Source organism: Macrobrachium nipponense, chromosome 1, assembly GCF_015104395.2.
Source record: "Macrobrachium nipponense isolate FS-2020 chromosome 1, ASM1510439v2, whole genome shotgun sequence".
Classification (NCBI taxonomy): Eukaryota; Metazoa; Arthropoda; class Malacostraca; order Decapoda; family Palaemonidae; genus Macrobrachium; species Macrobrachium nipponense.
The window spans coordinates 59,037,345-59,060,433 of record NC_087200.1 but is presented as its reverse complement, the minus strand read 5'-3'; the positions used below and the strand labels follow the sequence as shown (position 1 = coordinate 59,060,433).

General features: G+C 40.8%; 1 protein-coding gene across 8 annotated transcripts in view; it reads left to right on the top strand.

Annotated features, from left to right (window-relative positions):
* LOC135219333 (zinc finger protein DPF3-like) overlaps positions 1 to 23,089 on the top strand; it is a 345,538-nt gene that overhangs the window by 294,107 nt on the left and 28,342 nt on the right. For 7 of the 8 annotated variants that reach the window (XM_064256007.1, XM_064256003.1, XM_064256006.1 and 4 more), the window contains one exon: positions 19,839 to 19,986. In XM_064256007.1, the coding sequence (XP_064112077.1) occupies positions 19,839 to 19,986 (148 nt within the window). The remainder of the gene's footprint in view (positions 1 to 19,838; positions 19,987 to 23,089) is intronic. The other variant, XM_064256001.1, reaches the window with a different exon arrangement.

Genomic DNA, 23,089 nt, shown 5'->3' with positions numbered 1-23,089 from the left:
AAAAATTAACTAATACGTCTCGTTGGAAACTAGTTTTTTTCCTTCCGTTAATAGATTGCGTAAAAATTAGCGATTCCTTTTGTTTTCACTCATTTTCATAGGTATTACAAGCCTTACGTTATTAATCTTTTGTCGATGTGAAAACAACAGTAAGTGAGCGCTTTCATGCTAGTAGTTTTCTTTTACTACGGCTTTGTGTGAATTCATACAAAAACTTTGGAGTTTTATCCATGTTGCTGATGCACGTAATGTCACCTTAGCTTCAGCTACATTTAGAACATGAATACAGTAATTTCTGTCACACACGGATGAATACAATAACGGATGTTGCTATCGGATTCGATCGTATTAGCAACAAAGTAGTTCTCGTTTGGTTGTTCATAGCCGTACACAGTTATATGAGTATATATCATTAAGATAATACTTTTTAACTTAGAAGATGGTGCAAAGATATGGAGGTGGAGATGTTAGACGATTGTAATTCGGCCTCTCTCTTGCTCTTTTACTTTCCTAATTTCATATTCTCCTTATTCATCTTATTTTTCACCCTCTCCTAACACTTGCTTCATTGTATAACAGAGAAGCTTTTCCTCCTGTTACACCTTTCAAACCTTTTACTGTCAATTTCATTTTCAGCACTGAATGACCTCATAGGTCCTAATAATTGGCCTTTGGCCTAAATTCTATATTAAACCCAACCATCTTGGTGCCTGACTGCATGGTGCTGCCTACGCCAGCTGCGCGAGAGACTTCAAAAGACTTATTTTCAAAATGTAGTGCCGATTTTAATTACTAACCCCATCGTAAAATCGAATTATAGCTTAAATACGGACTGTATACACGATCACGTCTTGAAGAATTTTCCTGATTTTTTAATAATGTTTGTCGAGATTATCGTGGGGAACAGAGCCGGTCTAGTCTCTCTCCCATTTTTCTGTTAAAACTTCTTTAATGTCTTTACACAATCTTCTTTTCTAATCATTCTTTGGAGGTCGCTTCGGAGTCTTCTCTAGCTCATCCTGTTTCTTTGCCAATAACACAGCAGAGCAAGTTTCATTGTTTCAGCCTGAAATTTGGAAGTTTCGATCTCTCTCTCTCTCTCTCTCTCTCTCTCTCTCTCTCTCTCTCTCTCTCTCTCTCTCTCTCTCTCTCTCTCTCTCTCTCTCTCTTCGGGGATAAAGGAAGTAATTCTGGAGGGGCTGCCTTCTTAGTACCTTCCACGGGTCCTGTAGTCCTCGGGCTGCTGGTGTGGATGCTTCAAAGGCGGTTGCAGAGTCTTCCACAACTTCATATTTTCATCCTTTACTTGTTTTGAGACGTAATGTGTCCTCCGTAGTTCTTGCGGGAACTACGGCAGTCGGAGATTCGTCTGTGCCTTCGTTAACTGTATCGATACCAGTTGTCATCAGCCACTCCTTTCGTAGGGTAGTTAGTAATCTTCCGTCTTGAGTTCCCATTTTATACTTAAGTGTTTGAGATATAACGTGCTTATCGCAGAAATTGCTGGGGGGGCTCCAGCTGTTGGCAGTTCGTCTGCACCATATTAGCAGTTTTTTGCCCTTGGCCCCCTTCTTAGGGTAGCTGGTAATTTCCTTATGGGGCTCCCATTGGTTCCACAGTTCGTGACCTGTCATTAAAGCACTAAATGTGCCACACAGTTGGTTCTCCACCTGCACAATGTCGGCATTAGGTGCTCCGGTGGTTACTCGTAGTGGCTTCTTCCTTTGCTCTCTCTCTCTCTCTCTCTCTCTCTCTCTCTCTCTCTCTCTCTCTCTCTCTCTCCTCTCGGAGGTAGCCATCTTGCTTGGTGACGTACCCGCGTGAAGTCACAATAATCAACAGATATCAACAAGTTTAACATACGACTAGAATTTGAGAAATATCTAGAAGTGTTCGTGAACTATCGGTGATAAGATTAGTGTGAAAATAGTAGGATAAAGCGTCTTCTAAGTTAGTTTATCAAGTGTAATACTATAAATCAGAACAAGATGGCAGTAAGTTCCAACTGCGGGAAAAGGTGGCGTAATTTGGAGTGTCTAGCAGATTCGCAATACGATGAGGTAGCAGGAAGGGAACTGGCATTTCTCATCTATGAAATCAGCAACAGTCCTAACCAAAAAGATACAAAAGCATTCATAGATATATTAGAAGGATATAATCCTTCAAACTGGAACAAATCTAATGACACATCTTGAAAATAATTGAAGAAGTTCCAAATAAAATCCAAGGTGGTCAAGAGACTCATAAAGAAAATATACATAAACCAACATATTTCCGACAAACGAAAAAATGAATAAGGTGAATCTTGTGAATATACTAATTGATGCAGTTAGGAAAAAGAATGCCAAAAGCATGCAAACTGTGTAAGGTTTGGTATAGCATAGTCAATCCACAAAACCTAATCAGAAAAATGTGCTGCATGCAACATTCCGACCCATCCACAGTGTGCTGAGGTAATACAAGATTTGAGAAAAGATACAAGAATTTTTTGTTCAACATGTTATCATGGATAGACAATGTTATTAAATCAAGATTGAATGTACAAATAGTTGAGGATGAAGAAGAAGAGGAAGAGGAAGAAGAAGAAGAAAAAGAAAGAAGAGGAAAACGGAAGAGAAGTAAACAAAAATGAAATGACAGAAAAAAATAAGGAAAAACAAAGAACAAGATAAAAGTATGGATGCAGAGATACTCATTGATACTACTATGAGGCAATAAAGCAGCATACCTACGAAGAAATAAAATACGATATGTATCACAGAAAAGCAAATCCCAGAAGAGGCTCTACCCAGATCTATACAATGACGGGAAAGAGGAAAAAATAGACAAGAAAGACAAAATCTGCAACCTTTTGAAAAAGAGGGAATTGCAGATTTGGAGAAAGATGTTACTACAAACATCCTAAGATATGTCAAAACTATGAAATATATGGTAAATGTGCATACTTAGATGGATATGGGGATGATTGCAGAGATCTGCATCCAAAAATAGTAAAAAACCTAAAAGAAGGAAAAGGATGTAAGTTCGACAAAAAAGCAAATATATGCACCCTGTAGCCATGAATCATAATCAAATAAATAACCAACCAAGTAATAAAATCCAAAATAAGAAAGAAACAAATAAAGAGAGAAATCAAGAATATCAGGTAAAAGAGAAAAAGCAAACCACCAATGAGATATGCAGAGGTGTCAGCAAAGAATTTCAAAGCATCAGCTCCGAAATTCTACTCAAGAGATAATAACTGTATTTATTTATGCAAGAGGATATTGCAGAAACACAGGAGAAAATTGCAGATTCAGGACACAAAATGAATAATTATGATGAAGGAAGATCAAATATTATGGAAAAGTTGGATTTTTTAATGTCAGAATTTCTGGAAATGAAAAAAAGAACAACATACCAGAACAGGAAAGAGACATGGGAAAATCCTTATTACTATCAGTATTAAATGAAGGAGAAAACACGCAAAACCATCATAGTGATGAATGCGCAGGGTTTAGTTACGAGTAACTCAAAAGAAAAATAGAGTACTTAGAAGAAAACTAACCCAAAATGAAAAGAAAATAGATATAATGAATTATAAGTGAAACCTGGTATTCCCAAGAGACTGGGAATGATGATCAAATAAAAGGGTTCCAAACTTATAGATCAGATAGAAAAAATAGGAATCAAGGGGGAACCGCAATATATGGGAAAGACAAAAACAAGGAAAAATATATGAGAAATATAGTAACTCAGAATGTGAACTAATAGCGTAGAATTTGAATCTGAAAAATTGATGAACATAGTAATATATAGACCTCCTAATACTAAAGAGTTTGACTTAATAATTGAAAAATTGGATGATATATGTAGAAATCACAAGGACTGGACTATTCTCCTATCTGGTGACTTCAACTTTCCTTTCGTAGAATGGAAAGAACGAATAGGAGATTGTGGTTGTACTTATACATATAAAAAAGAGAGTAATAGTAGTGCAGAAGATAAGAGGCAATTTGAAAAGCTATTAGATATGCTACTAGAATACAAACATTCAACAAATAAATCACCTGCCAACAAGAAAGGAAAATACTTTAGACCTAGTATTTGTGAACGAGATGAATTATGTTAAAGAAATAATAGTTATAATGCGAAGTATCAGACCAATAATGTCATAGAATTAACAGTTCATTCCAAAGCAAGTGAAAATAGAGATAAGCAAGAAATGAAAAAGTGGGAAGGATATGGAAAATACAACTTGTCTACAGTAAAAATATAAAAATGGTCAGAAATTAATGAAGAATTAAACAAAGATTGGGATAACATTTTCGTTTATAAGTGATGACATAAGGGTAAATACGGAGATAGTATATAAAAATATTGGAGATAATAGTGGAAAAATATATACCGAAGAAGAAAAAGTAAACATCATTCATGCATACCAAGAGACAGAAGAATCTTGTTCCAGAAAATCAGAAAGTGGAAAAAAGGCTCTTGCAAAAGAAAAAAATGCATGGAAAGTTATAGAACTAAAAAGTAAGATAGAAAATGCAGAAAAAAAGATTATACAATCAAAAGAAAATGAAAAACGGGACTTGGAAGAAAAAACCCTATTAAATATCAAGCAAAACCCCAAACTATTATACTCATATGCGAAGAAGATGAATAAAAGAAGAATAGAAATAGGCCCTCTGAGAATTGAAGGGAGATTAACGAATGAAAAAAGGAAATTTGCACATACTGGCAGAACGATATAAGAGAGAATTCACCCCTAGAATAGATAATGAAGATAATGATATAGAAGTAAGGGATGAAAATAGTGAATATTTAGCTGACATAGATATTAATGAAGCTGATATTGTGCAGGCTATTAATGAAATTAAAAATGGAGCTGCTGCAGGCCTGATGGAATTCCTGCTATTTTGTTAAAGAAAGTAGTTCATTCTATCGCAAAGCCACTTGCAATATTATTAAGACAAAGTGTAGATACAGGCAAGATATATGATGAGCACAAATTAGCGTATATTACCCCTACTTTCAAAAGTGTGATCAAGACTAGAGGCAAGTAATTATAGGCCTGTGGAGTCTAACATCACCATATAATGAAAGTGTATGAAAGGGTAATGAAGAAAAAAATATTATGAAACATTTAATAAAAAATAATTTGTTTAATAAAGGACAACATGGTTTCGTACCCGGAAAAAGTACACAAACCCAACTGTTAGTCCACCGTGAAACATATTCAAAAATATGAAAAGCGGAAATGAAACAGATGTGGTTTATTTAGACTTTGCAAAAGCTTTTGATAAAGTAGACCATAATATATTAGCGAAGAAAATTAGAAAACACAATATCGTGGAATAAAGTAAGAGGAAGATGGTTAAAAGAATTTTTACACAACAGAAAAACAGATAGTTATTGCAAACGTACGAGAAATCGGATGAAGCCAAGGTAATATCCGGTGGTGCCGCAAGGTACGGTGTTAGCTGCAATACTGTTTGTTATTATGATTGAAGACATAGACAATAATGTTAAGGATTCGGTAGTGAGTAGTTTCGCAGATGACACAAGAAGAAGTTAGAGAAATTACTTGTGATGAAGATAGGAACGCTCTACAAAGAGACCTTAACAAAGTATATGATTGGGCAGAGGTAAATAGGATGGTATTTAACTCTGATAATTTGAATCAATAAATTATGGAGACAGAGAAAGAAAGCTATATGCATATAAGGGACCTAATAATGAGACCATCACAAATAAGGAAGCAGTTAAAGACCTTGGTGTGATGATGAATAGGAACATGTTATGCAATGATCAAATAGCAACTCTGTTGGCAAAATGTAAAGCAAAAATGGGAATGTTGTTACGGCACTTCAAAACAAGAAAAGCTGAACACATGATTATGCTTTATAAAAACATATGTTCGTAGTCCACTTGAATATTGCAATATGATATGGTACCCACACTATCAAAAGGATATTGCACAAATAGAGAGTGTACAAGGTCCTTTACAGCTAGAATAGAAGAAGTTAAGGACCTAGACTACTGGGAAAGACTACAATTCTTAAAAATTATATAGTCTGGAAAGGAGAAGAGAACGGCTACATGATAATTCAGGCATGGAAAACAGATAGAAGGAATAGCAGAAAATATCATGGAACTAAAAATATCAGAAAGAGCAGCAGAGGTAGATTAATAGTGCCCAAAAATATACCAGGAGAAAAAATAAGGAAAGCACACAGGACATTAATCCACTACGCACCAGCATCGATAATGCAGCGTCTATTCAATGCGTTGCCAGCTCATCTGAGGAATATATCAGGAGTGAGCGTAGATATGTTTAAGAATAAGCTCGACAAATATCTAAACTGCATCCCAGACCATCCAAGATTGGGAAGATGCAAAATATACCGGAAGATGTACTAGCAAACTCTTGGTAGACATTAGAGGTGCCTCACAACTGAGGGACCTGGGGCAAAACCCGAACAAGATGTAAGGTCTGTAGGTCTGTAAGTCTCTCTCTCTCCTGCTTATTTGTCAACTTTTTCCTGCTGCTTTTGTTTTTTTTCTGTTCCACCATCAAGGGGTCAAAGTGGGTTCGGCCATGATTTCGGAGCTTACGGGAGTACGTACTTCCTTCCCTCACTTGATCAAATAGTTTCAACTCCAGACTCCAGTCCAGGTTTAGTATTGGTAATGGGGGTTAGTTGGATCGCGTTTTGCGACCTCTTCGCTCTTGCGGGGTGTTGCTCGCCCATTGTAGTCTGCAAGGAGTCGAGTGAGACTGGTTCAAGGTTGTCATCATCTTGGTTGGTATACGTTTGGTGCAACACTGTGGGGTTGACTCATAGGGGTGGGCATTCATCGCCATGTTATATTCAGCTCAAGCGTAACGTTATCGTCACTGGGTATTGAGGGTATGCGCAGTCGAGTGAGACTAGCTCTTACAGGATTTGTGGAACTGGTGACGGTTGGCTCTTGTGAGGGGATAGACAGCGGTCGGACAGGTGTTACGTCATCTTGTCTGGGGGGAGTGCTGGATTGCACAGTCAAGTACGACGTTGCTAGGAGGGTCTATCAATCGTATTGTTGCATAATGTTGCGTAATCGGATCAGTTGGCTCAGTTATGATGGGATCCTGTACGTCGTTTATTTGTATCGAGCAGCCAGGATTAGTAAGCTCCGGTTCTTGGGTGCTCTCTTCTGGAGTTTTTGGCCTTTCTCCTTTTGCTGTTCTGGTCTGGCCTGTCCTCTCCTTTTGCTGTTCCAGTCTGGCCGGACAGGTCTGACAGAGGATAGATACCCTTTGAAGAGAGATAGATACCCTTTGAAGAGAGAACCGGTTGCTAGTTGTGGTTTTTTGTTTCTCTGGTAAAGGAAGCGATTATAAACGGAAAGTGGACTTGGTCCATTCTCTTTTCCGCAGTGCAGGCTCTGGAGGAATCTCAGTTAACTCAAGTAATGTTTGATACATTGTATTTAACTAAACCAGTAGTCTCTCAAACATTAAGTAGGCTGATCTTGTTTCGGCAAGTAGTGCAGGTTTTGGGGAAGATGACTCTAGGCTAGCATCACTTTTTGTATGAGGTAGCGGGTAACTCTCCTGCCGTAGTCCGAGTTCCGGTTTACGAGTCTGTTGAGGTTTTTCGCTATTGGGTTCCTTCATTGATTCGTGTAGTAGGGGTTATAGATCATGAGGCTTGTATTTGGAAGACCCCTTCCACAGCCAGTGGGAAGCCTTGTCCCACTCGGTGTGGATGTGGTGAGAGCTGATGGGTGTTTCTCAGATTGTGGACTGTTTGACAACCTCTTCATGTTGGTTTCGAGGGGTTTTGCATACCAGACTAAACTTTTTGGATGGCTGTACTAGTATGTTCTTGTCAAGAAGAGGAGGGCCTTCTCGTTAAATTATCTGCCTCAGCACTATCCGGACATTCTTAAGAAGGGGTTCTTAGTCAAGCATATGTTGGTTCTTCATTGCTTTTGTAGCCTTCCAGTTGGGGCTTCGCGTGCAAGGGCGCAAAGTATCGCGGATGGCTACCCTTCGGCTTTGGGAGAAATGTTTCGGTGTTGGCGCTCATGTAGGTGGTTATTTGAGAGTCGGTGTGGTTTTTCATAACACTCTACCTTAGGGAATTTCAGTTTCTTCAGAGAAAGGTAACTCTCGGGGTCCAGTCATTGCGGTAACTCAGTTTTATAGTTGGCTTGGTAGAGTTAGGGTGTAAGAAGTTTAGGAAGGCACTGATAGTCTAAATGAACTTGAATGTTTCTGTTGGTCAAGCTTAGACTGAGTGTATTGCTCCTATAGGCCCTTGAGGTTAGGCAGATCCCAATAGTCATGTTGGAATAACTACAACTTCTTCAGCACAAGTCATCTACATCAGTGAGCAGTAGAGAGCTGAAGGTCCTGCACACTCATCTTCTCCTGATTACATGAGAGGCTAGATAGCCACATGGGAGATTCACCATTTCCCCTCCATACATGAGAGGTATGAATACCACATGGGAGGTTCTTCAAACTCAGGCGGTACCTTGGACTCGACTGACGGTATGGTACTTCTTCTGCAAGTATCATCACCTACTGAGCTGACGACCAGGTGAGATTTGTTTTTACCTCCATGAATAAGTAGTATAGCTTACCACATGGAGATACTTCAGACTCAGACGGTACCTTAGACTTAACACTGAAGTTGAAGTACCTTCTTTGCAAATATCTTCACCTCCGAGTTAGATAACTAGGTGAGGATACTACATGCATTTATACATAGTGGGTTGTTTATGAGTTACCTGCATATGTTCTGTGGACAGATCGGGCTGAATTAGATTGATCCAACCTCCGTGTAAATGTTGTTAATCAGGCTAATTCAGGTGTTCAGGGAGTGTATTGCAATATGAAGTTTTCATAATGAAACTAATATTGTAATCTTACCTGAACACTTGAATGATTCCCACCCTCCTCCCCACTTCAGTTTGATAGTGAATGATTCAATTGAGGAACCAGGCCTCGGGTGGCCGGTATTGCAGCAGCGTTGCCAATGGTAACACAAGTAACTCATTTGACTAGATTTTACCTGCAGCGTTGGTAACACTGACAGTTAAAAATTACCCACTTATGTAGTGGGTAAATAGGTGGGGATATAGTTCGGGCTGGTCAGTGACCAGGGCTAATTCAGGCGTTCAGGAAAGTATTACAATATTAGTTTTATTATGAAAACTTCATGTTCACCACCTACCATCTCCCATTTTTTCCACATGACCAAACCATCTCAAACCACCCCATTCCATCCTTTTCACCACAGTAATCTTTTTACCACACTACAAATCTCTACATTTTTCACCCTTCAGTTCAACTAGGCCACATATACTATGCAAGTAGTTTATATGAGGAGCTTCAACCTTTATTTCTTTTATTAATATTCAACATTTACGCTGAAGCTGCACAAAAGAGAGCAGTTTAACAATCCCTTCATTCATTCTCACCTTGGTTCCCAAAGACAATATTCTTTCCAATTGTAAATAATTGACTACCTGTCTTGCTTCACCTATTCTATGACCCGCCTCTTCTCACTTCGTAGTATCATTGGCTGTATTATTACTTCAATATCTGCATGAATCAACTGACTCACCAATTAACATTCATTGCTGAGTTTTCCTGGTTTCCATTTACCCTCATAATTTTGCTCTTGTATTCGGTTACACTCGACTTTCTCCTCTTGCAATACTTTTCAAACTTTTTGGATTCTGCAGTTTCTCTTCACTCCATTCTCATCAACAATTTTGCACTTGAATCATTCTTGACTCATTCACTTATCTCACAACTATGCATCTACATCCAGCACCCTTTCTATGGCTTTTCACATCACTTCATCAATAAAGATATTTACAGGCCATGGAGTCATAAAACACCCTGGTCTCAGATAATGTTCTAAGCCATTATGTATTATGATGCACTTATTTCCATCATAAAAACTTTTAATTGCTCTCAGCATCTTACTTTCTGTACCTTATAATCTTAACACCTTTCACACTGCTGCTCCAATGATTCCATCATAAGCTTTTTCATGTGTTATGCAAAGGTTATCCTTTTACTCTCAAATAAGGGATTTTGACGTAAGGAAAAATCTATTTCTGGGCGATTGGTTCGTGTCGCCCAGCGAAATATCCCTTTAATCCATTATTTCTAAGGTAAATGCACTAACACATACCAGAGAATAAATAAAATAAAGAAAAGGTCAGTACCACTGACTCGCTCACCCTCTAAGAGGGCGTCGGTATGAACACTAGGGGCGAGTGTGAGACCACTACCACGAAACCACTTACCAATAGAAATCTCCTACGACAAAACCCCCACAAGAGGGGAGCCGACCCACAGAGTGGGCAGCAACTACTACTACTCCATCCCACGCTGCCGACTGCTGCGCCTCTGGTGGCCATCCTGAAGTTAGCAGACAATCTTGAGCGCAGGGATGGGTAGGGTGGGATTTCGCTGGGCGACACGAACCAATCGCCCAGAAATAGATTTTTCCTTACGTCAAAATCCCTTTTCTGGGCTCAGTTCGTGTCGCTGCGCGAAATCGTACCAGAGAATTAGCACAAGATTGTAAAGAAAATAAATAAATAAGGTCTCAATAAAACTTAAAATAAAATAAAGAAATATAATTGCTAAGAAATATACATATACACAATTATACAAGTTAGAAAATATTCCTTAAAATTAACTTAAAGTTAACATATATGTACAGGGCTTACATGGAATATATGTTGATCTTAACATTTGTGTATAGTTAATATGTACAAAGTAAATAAAGCAATTATAATAATAAATTGAATTTGAACAAACTTAGAAAATAATATAATAAACAAATGTATATGACTTAGTATACAAAAACCCGTAACCATTGCAAATGTAGATGTGTCACCTAGCATAAAAATAAGGGGACCACATCATAGAGATCAGAATATACAAACAATTGTGGGTGACCCTAGCAAAAAAATAAGGGACACCCACTGTACCATCACAAGAGCAGCTAAGACTCAAGGTAGACATAGATGATCATGGTAGGTATAGACAAACTGTTGAATGAGATAGGTAGAAAGGAGAACTGGATTTTCAACTTAAGATTAAGCAGAGTCGGGGGAAACTATGTTACCCGCCGCAACTGCTGAAACTTTCAGAGCTTCCAAGGACTTTAAGTAATGACGCTTAAATACTGTTGGCGATTTCCATCCAGTATACTTTTTCAAATCATCAAAATTCATGTGTTGGAAATAGTTAATTGAGGTGGCAACTGCCCTGACATCATGAGCTTTAGGGAAGGAATCAGGGTTGGCTTGCTTAATAAAGTACAGGATCTGTTGCCTGATACCTTTAATAGATAAAGTACCACCTTTTTCTCTCTTAAAGAGAGGACCCGACGAGGATGAGGATGTCCTGGACAGAAAGGCTCGTAAGGTCGATACTGGACAAAGAGAAACATCTTGTGGAAGGGGTATAACCTTCCACGGTTCCCACCTCAACAAAGGATCCTCATTCTTTGCTAAAAAGCTACGTTCCGGAGAAAGTAGAACTTCCCCTGTGGGAAGAAATTCTATATGATCGGATCCCTGGATAACGCCGACAGTTCTTGAAATTTCTAGCTCCTGGAAGCCAAGCTTAATAAAAACCAAAGAGTTTTTTTTCTTAAGAGCATTATAAATGAACATGTCGTATTGTCTGTTTCTGAAGCCAGCTTTAGAACATCATTCAAGAACCACGACACTGACGTAGGCCTCACTGAAGGTCTAAGTCTAGCACAAGCCTTGGGAATAGACGAGAAGTAAGAGTCTGTCAAGTCTATGTTGAACCCGAGTTTGAAAAATCTTCTTCAAGGCTGACTTGTTTGTCGTTATAGTGCTAGCTGCTAAGCCTTTTTCAAATAAAGATCTGAAAAAGGATATAGCTGAATTGATTGTCATGATTCTAATATCTGATTCTCTCAGGAAGATTGCCAACTTTTTGACTGCAGCATCATACTGTCTCAAAGTTGAATCCCTTTTATCAGATTCCAAGAAAAGAATATTTCGTGGATCAATATCTGCATCTTTTTTAGCCGCAAACTTCATGAAGTCCATAAAGTTAGGGTTTTGAGAATTCCTGAGGAAGCGAACACAGTCTTCGTTTGTACTGACTGGGAGAGCCTGGGGATTGGGAATTCGAAGAGGACGAAGACCCAGTTCCAGAATCAGAGGGTACCAATTGCCTCTTCGGCCAGTCTGGGGCTACTAGAGCTACTTGACCCTTGAACGTCCTGAGTTTGTTCAGTACCTTCAGGAGAAGATTCACTGGAGGAAAAGACATAAATCTTCTCCCAGTTGTTCCAATCTATGGACAGGCGTCTGTGGCATAGGCCAGAGGGTCCAGGTTGGGGGCCCACATAACATGGGAGTTTTGTGGTTCGCTTGAGATGCGAATAGATCTACTTGTAGACCTGGAACCCTCCGGAGAATCCATTGGAACGAACTGTTGTCCAGTGACCATTCCGACTCCAGAGGAACTGAGCGGGGATAGAGCATCTGCTATGACGTCTCACTCGCTATATGGGTGGAGGAGAGGTGCCAACTGAACTTGTCCGCCAGGGAGAAGAAATGGCTACCATGACATGATTCAGAAGTCGTGACTTGAGCCTCCCCTGTTTACGCAATGGACTACCACTGCGCTGTCCAGAACTAGCTTTATGTGGGAGTTCTTTGGCGGACATAACCTTTTCAGAGTCAAGAACACTGCCATCGCTTCTAATACGTTTATGTGAAGCTGGCGGAACTGGGGTGACCAGGTTCCTTGAACCTTCTTGAACTGAGAATATCCTCCCCAGCCGCTTAATGAAGCGTCTGTGTGGATGGTAATCCCCGGAGGAGGAAAACTGAAGGGGTACTGATATTGACAGGTTCTTCACTTTTGCCCAGGGGCGTAGACGATTCCGTAGAATCTGTTGGGACTGATGACAACTTGTCCATGGACCTGACATTTGCTCGTGAGCGCCAGATTCTGGTTAGGTCTTTCAGCTTTGGCTTTCATCAAGATGTTTGTCACTGAGGCAAATTGGAGGGAACCCAGGATTCTTTCCTGGCTTCTCCTTGAAGCAAATTTGTGCTTTAGAAATTGCTTTACTGACTTCGCTATTTCCTTTCTCTTGGCTGATGGAATCGACAGAGTATGGGAGGATAGATTCCATTGAATGCCCAGCCACTGAAAGTTGGACTCCGGAGTGAGTCTTGATTTTGTCCTGTTTATCTTGAACCCCAGATACTCTAGGAACTGGATTACTTTCAGTGTGGCTTTGTGACATTCCTCGACTGTTGGAGCCCAAATCAACCAATCGTCGAGATATGCTACTACCATTATCCCCTGAGACCTCAGTTGTTGGACGACTACTTCCGCCAACTTCGTGAACACCCTGGGTGCCACGTTCAGACCGAAGGGAACTACCTTGAAGGAGAATGCTTGATCTCCTATCTTGAAGCCCAGATAAGGGCGAAAGTGTCTTGCAATAGGGATATGATAGTATGCGTCTGTAAGATCGATAGAGGTGGTGACGGCCCCACGGGGAAGTAAGGTCCGCACCTGCGAGATGGTCAGCATTTTGAACTTGTCGCAGCGAATGGCCAAGTTTAAGCGGGGGGACAAGTCTAAGATTACCACCCTTCTTTTTTGTGAGCCTTTCTTTGGAACGCTGAATAAGCGACCTTGAAATTTTAATCTGTTGACTCTCGCTATTGCTCCTTTGTGAAGGAGGTCCTCTGCATACTCCGTCATTTCTTTTGATGGAAGTTGAAGGAAAGGTCTGGATGGAGGGGGATCCGCAACCCAACTCCAACCCAGGCCTTTCGACACAATACTCTGTGCCCACTTGCTGAATCCCCACCGGTGCCGGAAGAGAAACAGCCTCCCTCCTACCTTCGAGCTCTCACTGCTGCTGGGTTGAGTGACCTCCGCGGCCTCCACGGAAGTGTTTTCCCCTGTTGAGAGACCTTCCTGATCCGCTCTGACGAAAGGATCCCCTACCTCTGCCTCCCCTGCCAAAGCGGTCGTATTGCTGAAAGGCTTGGCCTTCGAACACTTGGTTGAAGGCTGGGGAGACAGCGTAGGAGGTGGAAGGTTGAGGCTGGGGGGAAATCACGTAGATGGGCTGTGATTGAGCCTTAGAAGTAGAGGGTTGGGCTGATTGTACTAACGGAACAGCCGAAACAGTCTGGGTGAAGCGTTGCTGCTTTTTCTGGTAAGGCTGATAACGTTTCAGTTTCCGCTGAGACTTACCTCTTGCTGCTTGGTCTTGGCGTCTCTTTGCAGTGAGACCCCAACGATCCTTAAGGCTTTGGTTAAGCCTTGTCGCTTCCGCTGGACCTCCTTTACCATCGAATCAGGAAAGAGGTCTGCCCCCCAGATGTTGGATGAAAGCAACTTATTCGGCTCATGACGAATAGTTGCTTCCTGGAGGACATGTTTCCGGCAGTTAGTTCTGGCTGTAGCGAACTCAAACATGTCAGACTGGACTGTTTGCGTCAGTGACTTGGTGAGGAGCTTGAAGAGCGGCTCAGAACCGTAAGAAATAGTCGCCACTTCAGTCATTGCCATGGTATTAATGGACCTGGCGAGCCTAGTCTTGGCCTCAAATTCAGCTTGAATGAGGCTGTCCGGAAGCCTAGGCAGCTTCTCACCAAACTGATCCATAGCACAGTCTGGTTTGAGTTTGCCAGCCGAAAAGGTGTTGGGCAAATCTTCCCACAATTCTCCGAGTGAAGGGAGCAAAGGAGATGTGGGGTCTGCGTCCCTTAGCTGTGGCAACGACTCCCCCTTCTGGGCAGCTGGAATAGTGACCGTTGCTATCTTGCTGAGAAAGGGAAGAGGAGTTCCCTCCTCCATCGTAAAAATGGTGAAGGGACTCTTGAAGGCTTGAATTCTCGTATTTGAACAATCCATATCCTCTAAACACCTGAGCCATTCTCTTTGAGCCTGGTCACGTGAGTAGAGGAACTGTATCCTTAGGGACTGTTTTTTGGTCATCCTCTAAGTCATCGGCTGCGGTCAGTGAGTCTGGCGTAGCCAATGAACGGTGGTTGGAGACCCTCCGGGTAGAACTCGAAGTCCTCAATCCTTCGAGTACCACACTCCGGAATGGAAATAAGACCGTCCTGGAAAGGGGCGTATGACGCCACCCTCCAGGGGTTATTCATAGAGAACGGAGGCAGAGAGTCATGAGGTGGGAGCTGAGCTAGTCCGGTGCCGAAAGCTGGGGGAGTAGCTAGAGGGGCCCTGATTAAGTCCGGCGATGATATTGTCCTGAGACGTAATCCTGTCGGACAACCGGGAGAACATCTGCTCCATGCTGCTCCTCAGAGAGCCGACCAAGTCTCCCATGTGTTGCAACAGTCCAGCATTGGGATCCAAAACCGGAGCGTGCTGCGGAGGTGGATGGGTAACTTGGAACAGGTACCAAGGGGAGAGGAGAAACTGCTGGCTCAGCCGGAGTACGTGGCCTCTCCTTGGAAGACCTGCTCTTTGAGGATTTGGAGCTTGAAACAGAAGCTCTAGACCTCTCTGCTCCGGGGTTTTGCAGCCGGAGACTTACGAGACGTTGACGCCAACGAAGTCTTTTTGGACGACGACGACGTCTTTTTGAGGGTTTTCACAACCTTCTGGCCCTTGACCTTAGGTCTTACCGAAGCGTCGGGTGAAGTATAAAGGAGCTCAGCTCCTGTAAAGCCTTGGAAGGAAGCTGGAGAATTAGCAGGAGTAGAAGACCCAGTGGCGCCCAAGGGAAGCCCTTGGGCGTCCAACGTACCTACCTCGACCAACAGGTCGTCAACACCTACCATGGGTTCTATATTCAAATCAAGTGTCGCGACGTCCGACGAGATATCTTGGCCTGGTTCCTTTATCGAAGCGGCGAGCTGTTGATGAATCGCCGCCATAGTCGGGGCTGCCTCTGCCGGGTCGACGTAACCCGTCGACTTGCCGCCGGGGAAGATTAGGACAGCCAACCTCTTCTCTAGAATGTAGGGCTGTCCCTTGGCGGCGTTCTTCCCGAATCCGCCGACCCAAGCCCTCAGGGTTGCTAGAGCGGTATCTCTAACGGCGGGAGCCTGGAAGAGAGGGCGTTCATTAGTTTTAAGTTTTAAAACTTAAGATTAAAAACTTCAACCTTAATATTAGGCTTAGTCTAAGACATAGGGGATGTACCATCCAATATAAAAAGAGCTTAAGCTTAAAATAAAAGATTAAAATTAAACTTAAGATCTAAAACATATATTGGAATTACCGAACGGAGTTGGGAATACTTACCCCGTCTAAGAACTGACTCACGAGATCGTAACATATGGTGCAGGTTTCGTGGAACCAGACCTGCCAGATTCCCGTGCGGAAGTCGCGCAATGAGGAGCGTGGGACCTGCAGACTTCATGTCCACAGGGGTCCTGGAGCATGGCGTTGCATCCTGGATGCTCACAGTTGGTGGTCTGTAAGTGAAAAGATACATGAGTACCCTAAAAGACATCACTTACAGGCTAATAGGCTAATAGAACTCCGCTGCATGCCGGAGCGCAAAAAAATTTTGGGCATAACCCCTCCCTTACCGCCTGAATAGGCTATAACCCCGGAAAGATCCGTGTGACAACGTAGGTAAGGAGGGACTCGGCTTAAGCTAGCTTAAATTAAACTTATGATAGCTTAAAATAAACAAACACAAAAAACAATTAAGCCTAATTAGCACTAAGTACCGGAATAATTCCGGTTCGCGGCGGTGTTCGTCTCGTGATATCAGCGAGACGGGATGGTTAGAAAAGCCAACTGTAACGCCTGAAGTCCGCCGCAAGGGAGAACTAGCAACCTTCCACGTGATTGACGGAGCTCCGGTAAGATAAAAAGCACCAACAATCCGGGAAGGAGCGAGAGGGCGAAACAGACTCGAGCAAACAATGGGGCAACGGAGTAACAACGGAGGTGGAAGGCCAATCCCCCTACCTAGCCACCCCAGCGCACCGTGAAGCAAGAGAACGGTCAAGTCCAGTCCTGGGTCTGTCCAGCCTCCCCTACTCCCTCCGCCTAGGGAGAGAGGGAGACAGGCACGGGTGGAGCGAGCGAGGACAGACCTCCCTCCCCCCGGCTCTATGGGAGAGCGGGAGGAGGATGGGGTGACTGGACGGGCGCCTGGCTGCTTCGCGATCACATGGTGACCACGGAGCGGTAACATAAGAAAACACATCAATAAACATAGCCTAGGTTAAAGCAACCAACTAATCAGTGAGATGCTATAGAGAAGCAACCAAACTGATGAGAGGAAGCAATAAACTGGTTGGGACCATGAAATACAGGACCTAGGCTACGTAATATGCCAGACGCCGTAGGCTAACCTAAAATACATAAAATTACTAAGATTAAATTAAAATAAAAGTAAGAAAGTAAATTAGTAGGAGAAAAAATCCAGGAGTGTACGACTAACCCGAAAGAAAGTCTACCACTCAAAGCTAGCCGGGTCTGATACTAAGAGCTGTGGCTAGGGTCTGGATGGAAAATGCCTACGCAAGGTAAAGAAGACATGCATGCATGACATAAACCAAGTAGGCTGGACCCCTAACATAATATAGATAACTAGCAATAGAGCGTAAAGTAACAAGGGAAGGTTCTAGGTATGGAAGACCAAGAACGAACCCGCCACGAGGCAGAACAATGCCGCCATGCGTCCGACCAAGAGCCAGTATTTATACCTAAAAAACGGCAAATACTGACTCAAAGCTGGAAAAAACTAAATAGAAACCATAACAGATTACTTAACTTAGCTGCTGCGATGGCTGAACGCTCCATATCTAGTTAAATCCTCGTAAGGGGCACAAAAAACACAAGAGCAAAAAAGTATGTGTGTACACAGTGCGCTAACTTAAAAGGATGGCCACCAGAGGCGCAGCAGTCGGCAGCGTGGGATGGAGTAGTAGTAGTTGCTGCCCACTCTGTGGGTCGGCTCCCCTCTTGTGGGGGTTTTGTCGTAGGAGATTTCTATTGGTAAGTGGTTCGTGGTAGTGGTCTCACTCGCCCTAGTGTTCATACCGACGCCCTCTTAGAGGGTGAGCGAGTCAGTGGTACTGACCTTTTCTTTATTTTATTTATTCTCTGGTATGTGTTAGTGCATTTACCTTAGAAATAATGGATTAAAGGGATATTTCGCGCAGCGACACGAACTGAGCCCAGAAATCTCACATTTGTGCTTCATGACAAACTTAATCCCTATAGCCTTTTTATTTTTCAAACTCACTGTTCTTCACCTGTCAATTCCTCTGTCAGCTTTTTCACTATCTTGGTCAAAAATCCTACAATACATCTTCCTTGGTATACTGAGTAACATTATGTATACGTACCTTATCATACATAATTTTCTCTGCCATCTTTAACTACATGAACTGAAACAGTTAATCCTCGCACCAGTCCTTTTAGAACCCTTTCCTCATCCTAACATGCCTCACTAATCCCTGTCTGTCACTCAGTTGCACATTCACCACTGTTTCACAGCATTTCAAATGTCATTTTCTCAACTCCTGATAGTATTCTATCCTTCATTCTTTTAATTACCCTCCATACAGCCTCAACACTTATTTCTTGATCCTTTTCAAACAGACATTAGCTCTTCCAACTCCAGTGTCTTTTAACTCTGCCTCTCCTCTGTCCTCCACATTATGTAAGCAAATCTTCAAAATAATATTCATTTCATTGAACCAGGACTACATTTGCTGAAGGCAGTATCTCTCCACTAGTATTTCTTCCTCCTAAAACCATTTGTTCATTAACCTTTCTTGCTAAATTTACTTCACTGTAGAGTAACTCTTATTCTCTCTAAATTTCGTACACTCACATTTTCTGTCTATTTTTATTCCTTGTCTTTTTTTGCTCTCTCTCACTTTCTTCTTGACTACTCTCTCCATCTTCATGTTTATTTGTAAAAGATACTTCCTGTCATGTATTGCACCTCAAACAGTTCTTTTTATTTGACATACCTCATTATGTAATTTTACAGTCCTCATATATGCCTGTTAAATTGATCATTCAAACATATACTGGAGTCATGCTCATCAAAAGAAAATTACTATTATTATAAAGGATTAGGTTATCCAGACCTCTGAGCCTAGCCATGGCTGTTCTCGAGCTGGCTTTCAGGAATTACTCCTGAAAAAAAATTAGACTATTTAGGAAACCAATTTTACTTAGGAACATGATGATCCTATTAAATAAACCTTTGCCTTTAACAAGAATGCCTTTTAATGTTGAGTTTCAAAAATATAAGTTTCTTTGATGGTTCCAGATTGGACTTTCAACTAATAAGTATTGGGCAGTCATTGGTGTCTGGCATGTACTACATTTCATTGGGTCAGGATGTGGATTTGACATCAAATGACCGTGTGAAAATCTAGTATGGCCTATATGCAGTCTTGTTAATAAAACTTCTTTAGCTCTTTCTTTTTGAGATGATGACATCCATAAATTAACTCCACTTTTCATATTTCTCAATTTGCTCGTAGTTGGGCACTGATGTCCAATCTGTTTGCCAGTCTTGATATATTAAAGGCTTAATCAAAAGAAAAAAGTGAGCTTGAAAAGTATGTCCTCTCCTAACAGTTCAGAAATGAAAATCATCTGTTATTTTAAGTCTTAGGATGTACCTGTGAAAAAATGTTTCTTTTAATATTAATTGTGGGTAATATTGTAAATATTTTTTCCAGGAATATTAATTCTGACTATTTTGCTTGATATTATTAGGTGTACCAGTGAACTTGACTGCTGTAAAGCTACATCTTTTCAGTATCTTTAAACTGAGTATATTTTTAACTATATTTTTCAGCAGTATGTTAAATCGCCAAAACCAGCTGTGGAAAAGGGAAAAGCACAGCCAAGTCCATACTGTGATTTCTGCCTGGGTGATACTCTTATGAATAAAAAGACAGGGGAATCTGAAGAATTGGTCTCTTGCGCTGACTGTGGAAGATCTGGTAAGGTCCATGTCTGTTGCCAGCAATGAGTTATGATAACGTAGTGTTATGGTAATGTATACATAATCATAGTAGAATTTTAATCATGAATTGTAAATTTCTCCTGGCTTCAAGTTCTTTAACTTGTTTTGTCATCAAGCTAAGGCGATAGATAGTTAGACTATTTAGATTCATTACTTCAGAATAGTAATTATGTTCATTTCTGATCTGCATCTTTTCATCTCCACTTCTGAAAAAATTCCATTAAGGAAAAACTTTCTTTTATAGTTGCTTTCAGATTGCATGGTATAAGAAAGCAGTTAATGTTTGATTTTTCACTTGGCAATACAGTATTATGATTTTATGCAGTTGAGTATTGTTTTAATTAGTGATCTTGTAAGAATGTTTGAGTACTATTCATTTGAACAACTTTCTGCCTCATCCAAGAAGTGACGTAAGAGAGAGATTTTATATTATTTTTCAATACATACTCCCAGAAATTCAGTCCAAATACTGGTCCATTGCTGTTTTGTCAGAAAGGTTGTTGTATGTTTGGCCTTTAAATATTCTTCACAGCATGAGTAACATCATTGTTGCAGCCAGTATGGTGACCACAGAGGTGGGATTTGAGTTTAGAAAACAGTTACAAGCTAGATGGTGACAGGTTTACTTTGCAATTAAGGGTCATTAGGCAGCAATTTCAATCTGAAGTTGACCACCTTTACTGTTTAAACAAGGAGCACCCCCTGGATTAACTGCAAGGCTATGTGAAACTTTCCTTTACATCTTATCTTGATATATTTTCAGTTGTCACAAATCTTTATGCATCATACTCCCCACTGATAATTTGAATGCATAAACCCAAAACAGAGACCATCACTTTGCTGATAGATGCCACATGCATAAATTTTTTTTGGAGTTTGAGAACCATGGTATTCGTAAAATATTGATTTAGGTTCAAAGAACCCTTGTGTACACTAGGGATTGTTTCCTGGGATCCCATTGCTTTTTGTCTGGGAAAATTCCCGAGATTTTATTTTTCTTCCCGGGAAATCCCGGCCTCTTTTAAAATATGTGCAAACCAAAGAATAATACATTTTAAATAATTAGCAGCTATTGGCGAAGGAGAAGTGTACCTAACACTGTTCTAAACGTTTTTCATACCTAACACTGTTCTAAATGTATTTCATATGTGTATGTCTGAAATATGTGCTGTGAGGCAGCCTGAGACGAGTTAGTTGCTTCAGTTACTCGTCAGCTTCTGATTTGTTGTTTCGCTCACTTAAACTCTACTAAAAGTGCTGTGAATTTTTTTTTTGATAAATTTTGCAACCTTTCCTTCTCACAATGTCAGAGAAAGATAAACATAAAACATTTGTATGGGAATACTTCGACAGAGGTATTAGTAAGTCTTCTAAGCAAATGCAAAAGTGTGCTGCTGTAATAAAGTGTACAGGTGGTTTGACGAGTGGCTTGCTTCAGCATCTAAAAAGCAAACATTCTATAGATAAACCAAGCCCGACACAATCAGATGTCTCTAGTGAAACACAATCTGCTAGTTCTTCAGAGCGTTTCAAATGATTATTCTCAGGCTCAGCCTACAATGCACAGTTTCGTGAAGGAAAACACTAGAGAAGAAATGGTTGCTAAACTTATAGCTTTAGATGGTTTTCGTCCCAGTACCATCTGTAAAAGTGAATTTATCAGTCAAGCCTTCAGTGTTAAAGGTATGCATCTTCCAAAAATTTTGAATCATGTTATGCAGTTAATATATAAACGATATGAAATTGCAAAAGAAGTTATTATGATGGAAATGGAACGATCTTTGAAGAGTGGAAAAGGGTTCAGTCTGTCATTAGACGAACATTCCTCTCTTAAAAACAAAAGATATCTGAATATTAATGTTCATTAAGATAAAGATAAATTTGGGAACTTGGGAATGGTAACAATTAGTGGATGCATGACTGCTGAAAAAGCTGAGGAAGAGGTAGAAAACAAACTGTCTGAGTTTAGTTTATCCCTAAATAGGCATATTGTTGCAGTTGTTACAGGTGGGGTGAGCGTTATGGTAAAATTTGGATGGTGTGTTGGCCGTGAACATCAGCTGTGCTGTGCACATATGCTATACATCTTGCTGTTTGTGATGTTTGGAGTCAAGAGTTGGAGTCAAGTGCCATCAACACAGTGAGAAAGATTGCTCGCATAATTTGCAAGTCTTCAGTAAAAAAACGATACTCTGCAGAGTTATGTTAAATCTGAAAATCGTGAAAGTATTCTGTTACTTAATTGCAAGATAAGATGGAATAGTTTAGTTACTATGCTTGAATGATTCTTAGATCTGAGGTTTCCAGTAGAAAAAACATTGATTGACTATAAAATAAATAACCCTTCAAGTGAAGCAGAGTATGTTGTACTCGCTGCTATCGTTCGTGCTTTGCAACCTATCCAGTTAGGCTCTGGGAAACTTTTTAGTCGAGATGTGACACTTCTTAGAGCTGAAGGAGGTTTTTCTTTCATCATCGAGGAACTTCATGAACAAAACTCTGCCTTTTCATTGAAATTGAAAGAAGCATTAATATCTAGACTAAACGAAAGAAGGCAAAAAACACTAATTGGGTTACTAAAATACATGAAAAATGGAATAATGTATTCTAAAGAAAGCCAATCATCCGGAGACACTGATTTAGAAGCACCTCCAGGAAAAAGTGTTTTTTTGTCTGCACTAAAACGACTTCTTATTCGCCTTTATAACAACAACAGTGACGAAATGTTTGCTCCATCCGAATCCAAAGAAGAAGGGCTGTCTCAGTCAGTTGACCCAAATCAAAGCTGAACAGCGAGAAATTAGAGGGAGCCATAAAAAAAGAAACAGAGTGCATCCCTAAAACAACCCAAACAAGCCAACTGGAGAAAAGACAGCAAACATAACAAAGATAACAGCTGCATTAGAATCTATGCCACCCACATCTGTCAAAGCAGTAAGAGTTTTTTCAGCTGTTGGACTGTATGAGACTTAGAACTCGTCTAAGTGATAAAATAAGTGATAAAAGTGTAAATTGTTTAAGTTTTCTATGCGCATATTTCCTGTTAAAGTAGTTTGCAGTAACAGCTAGAAGCAAATTTA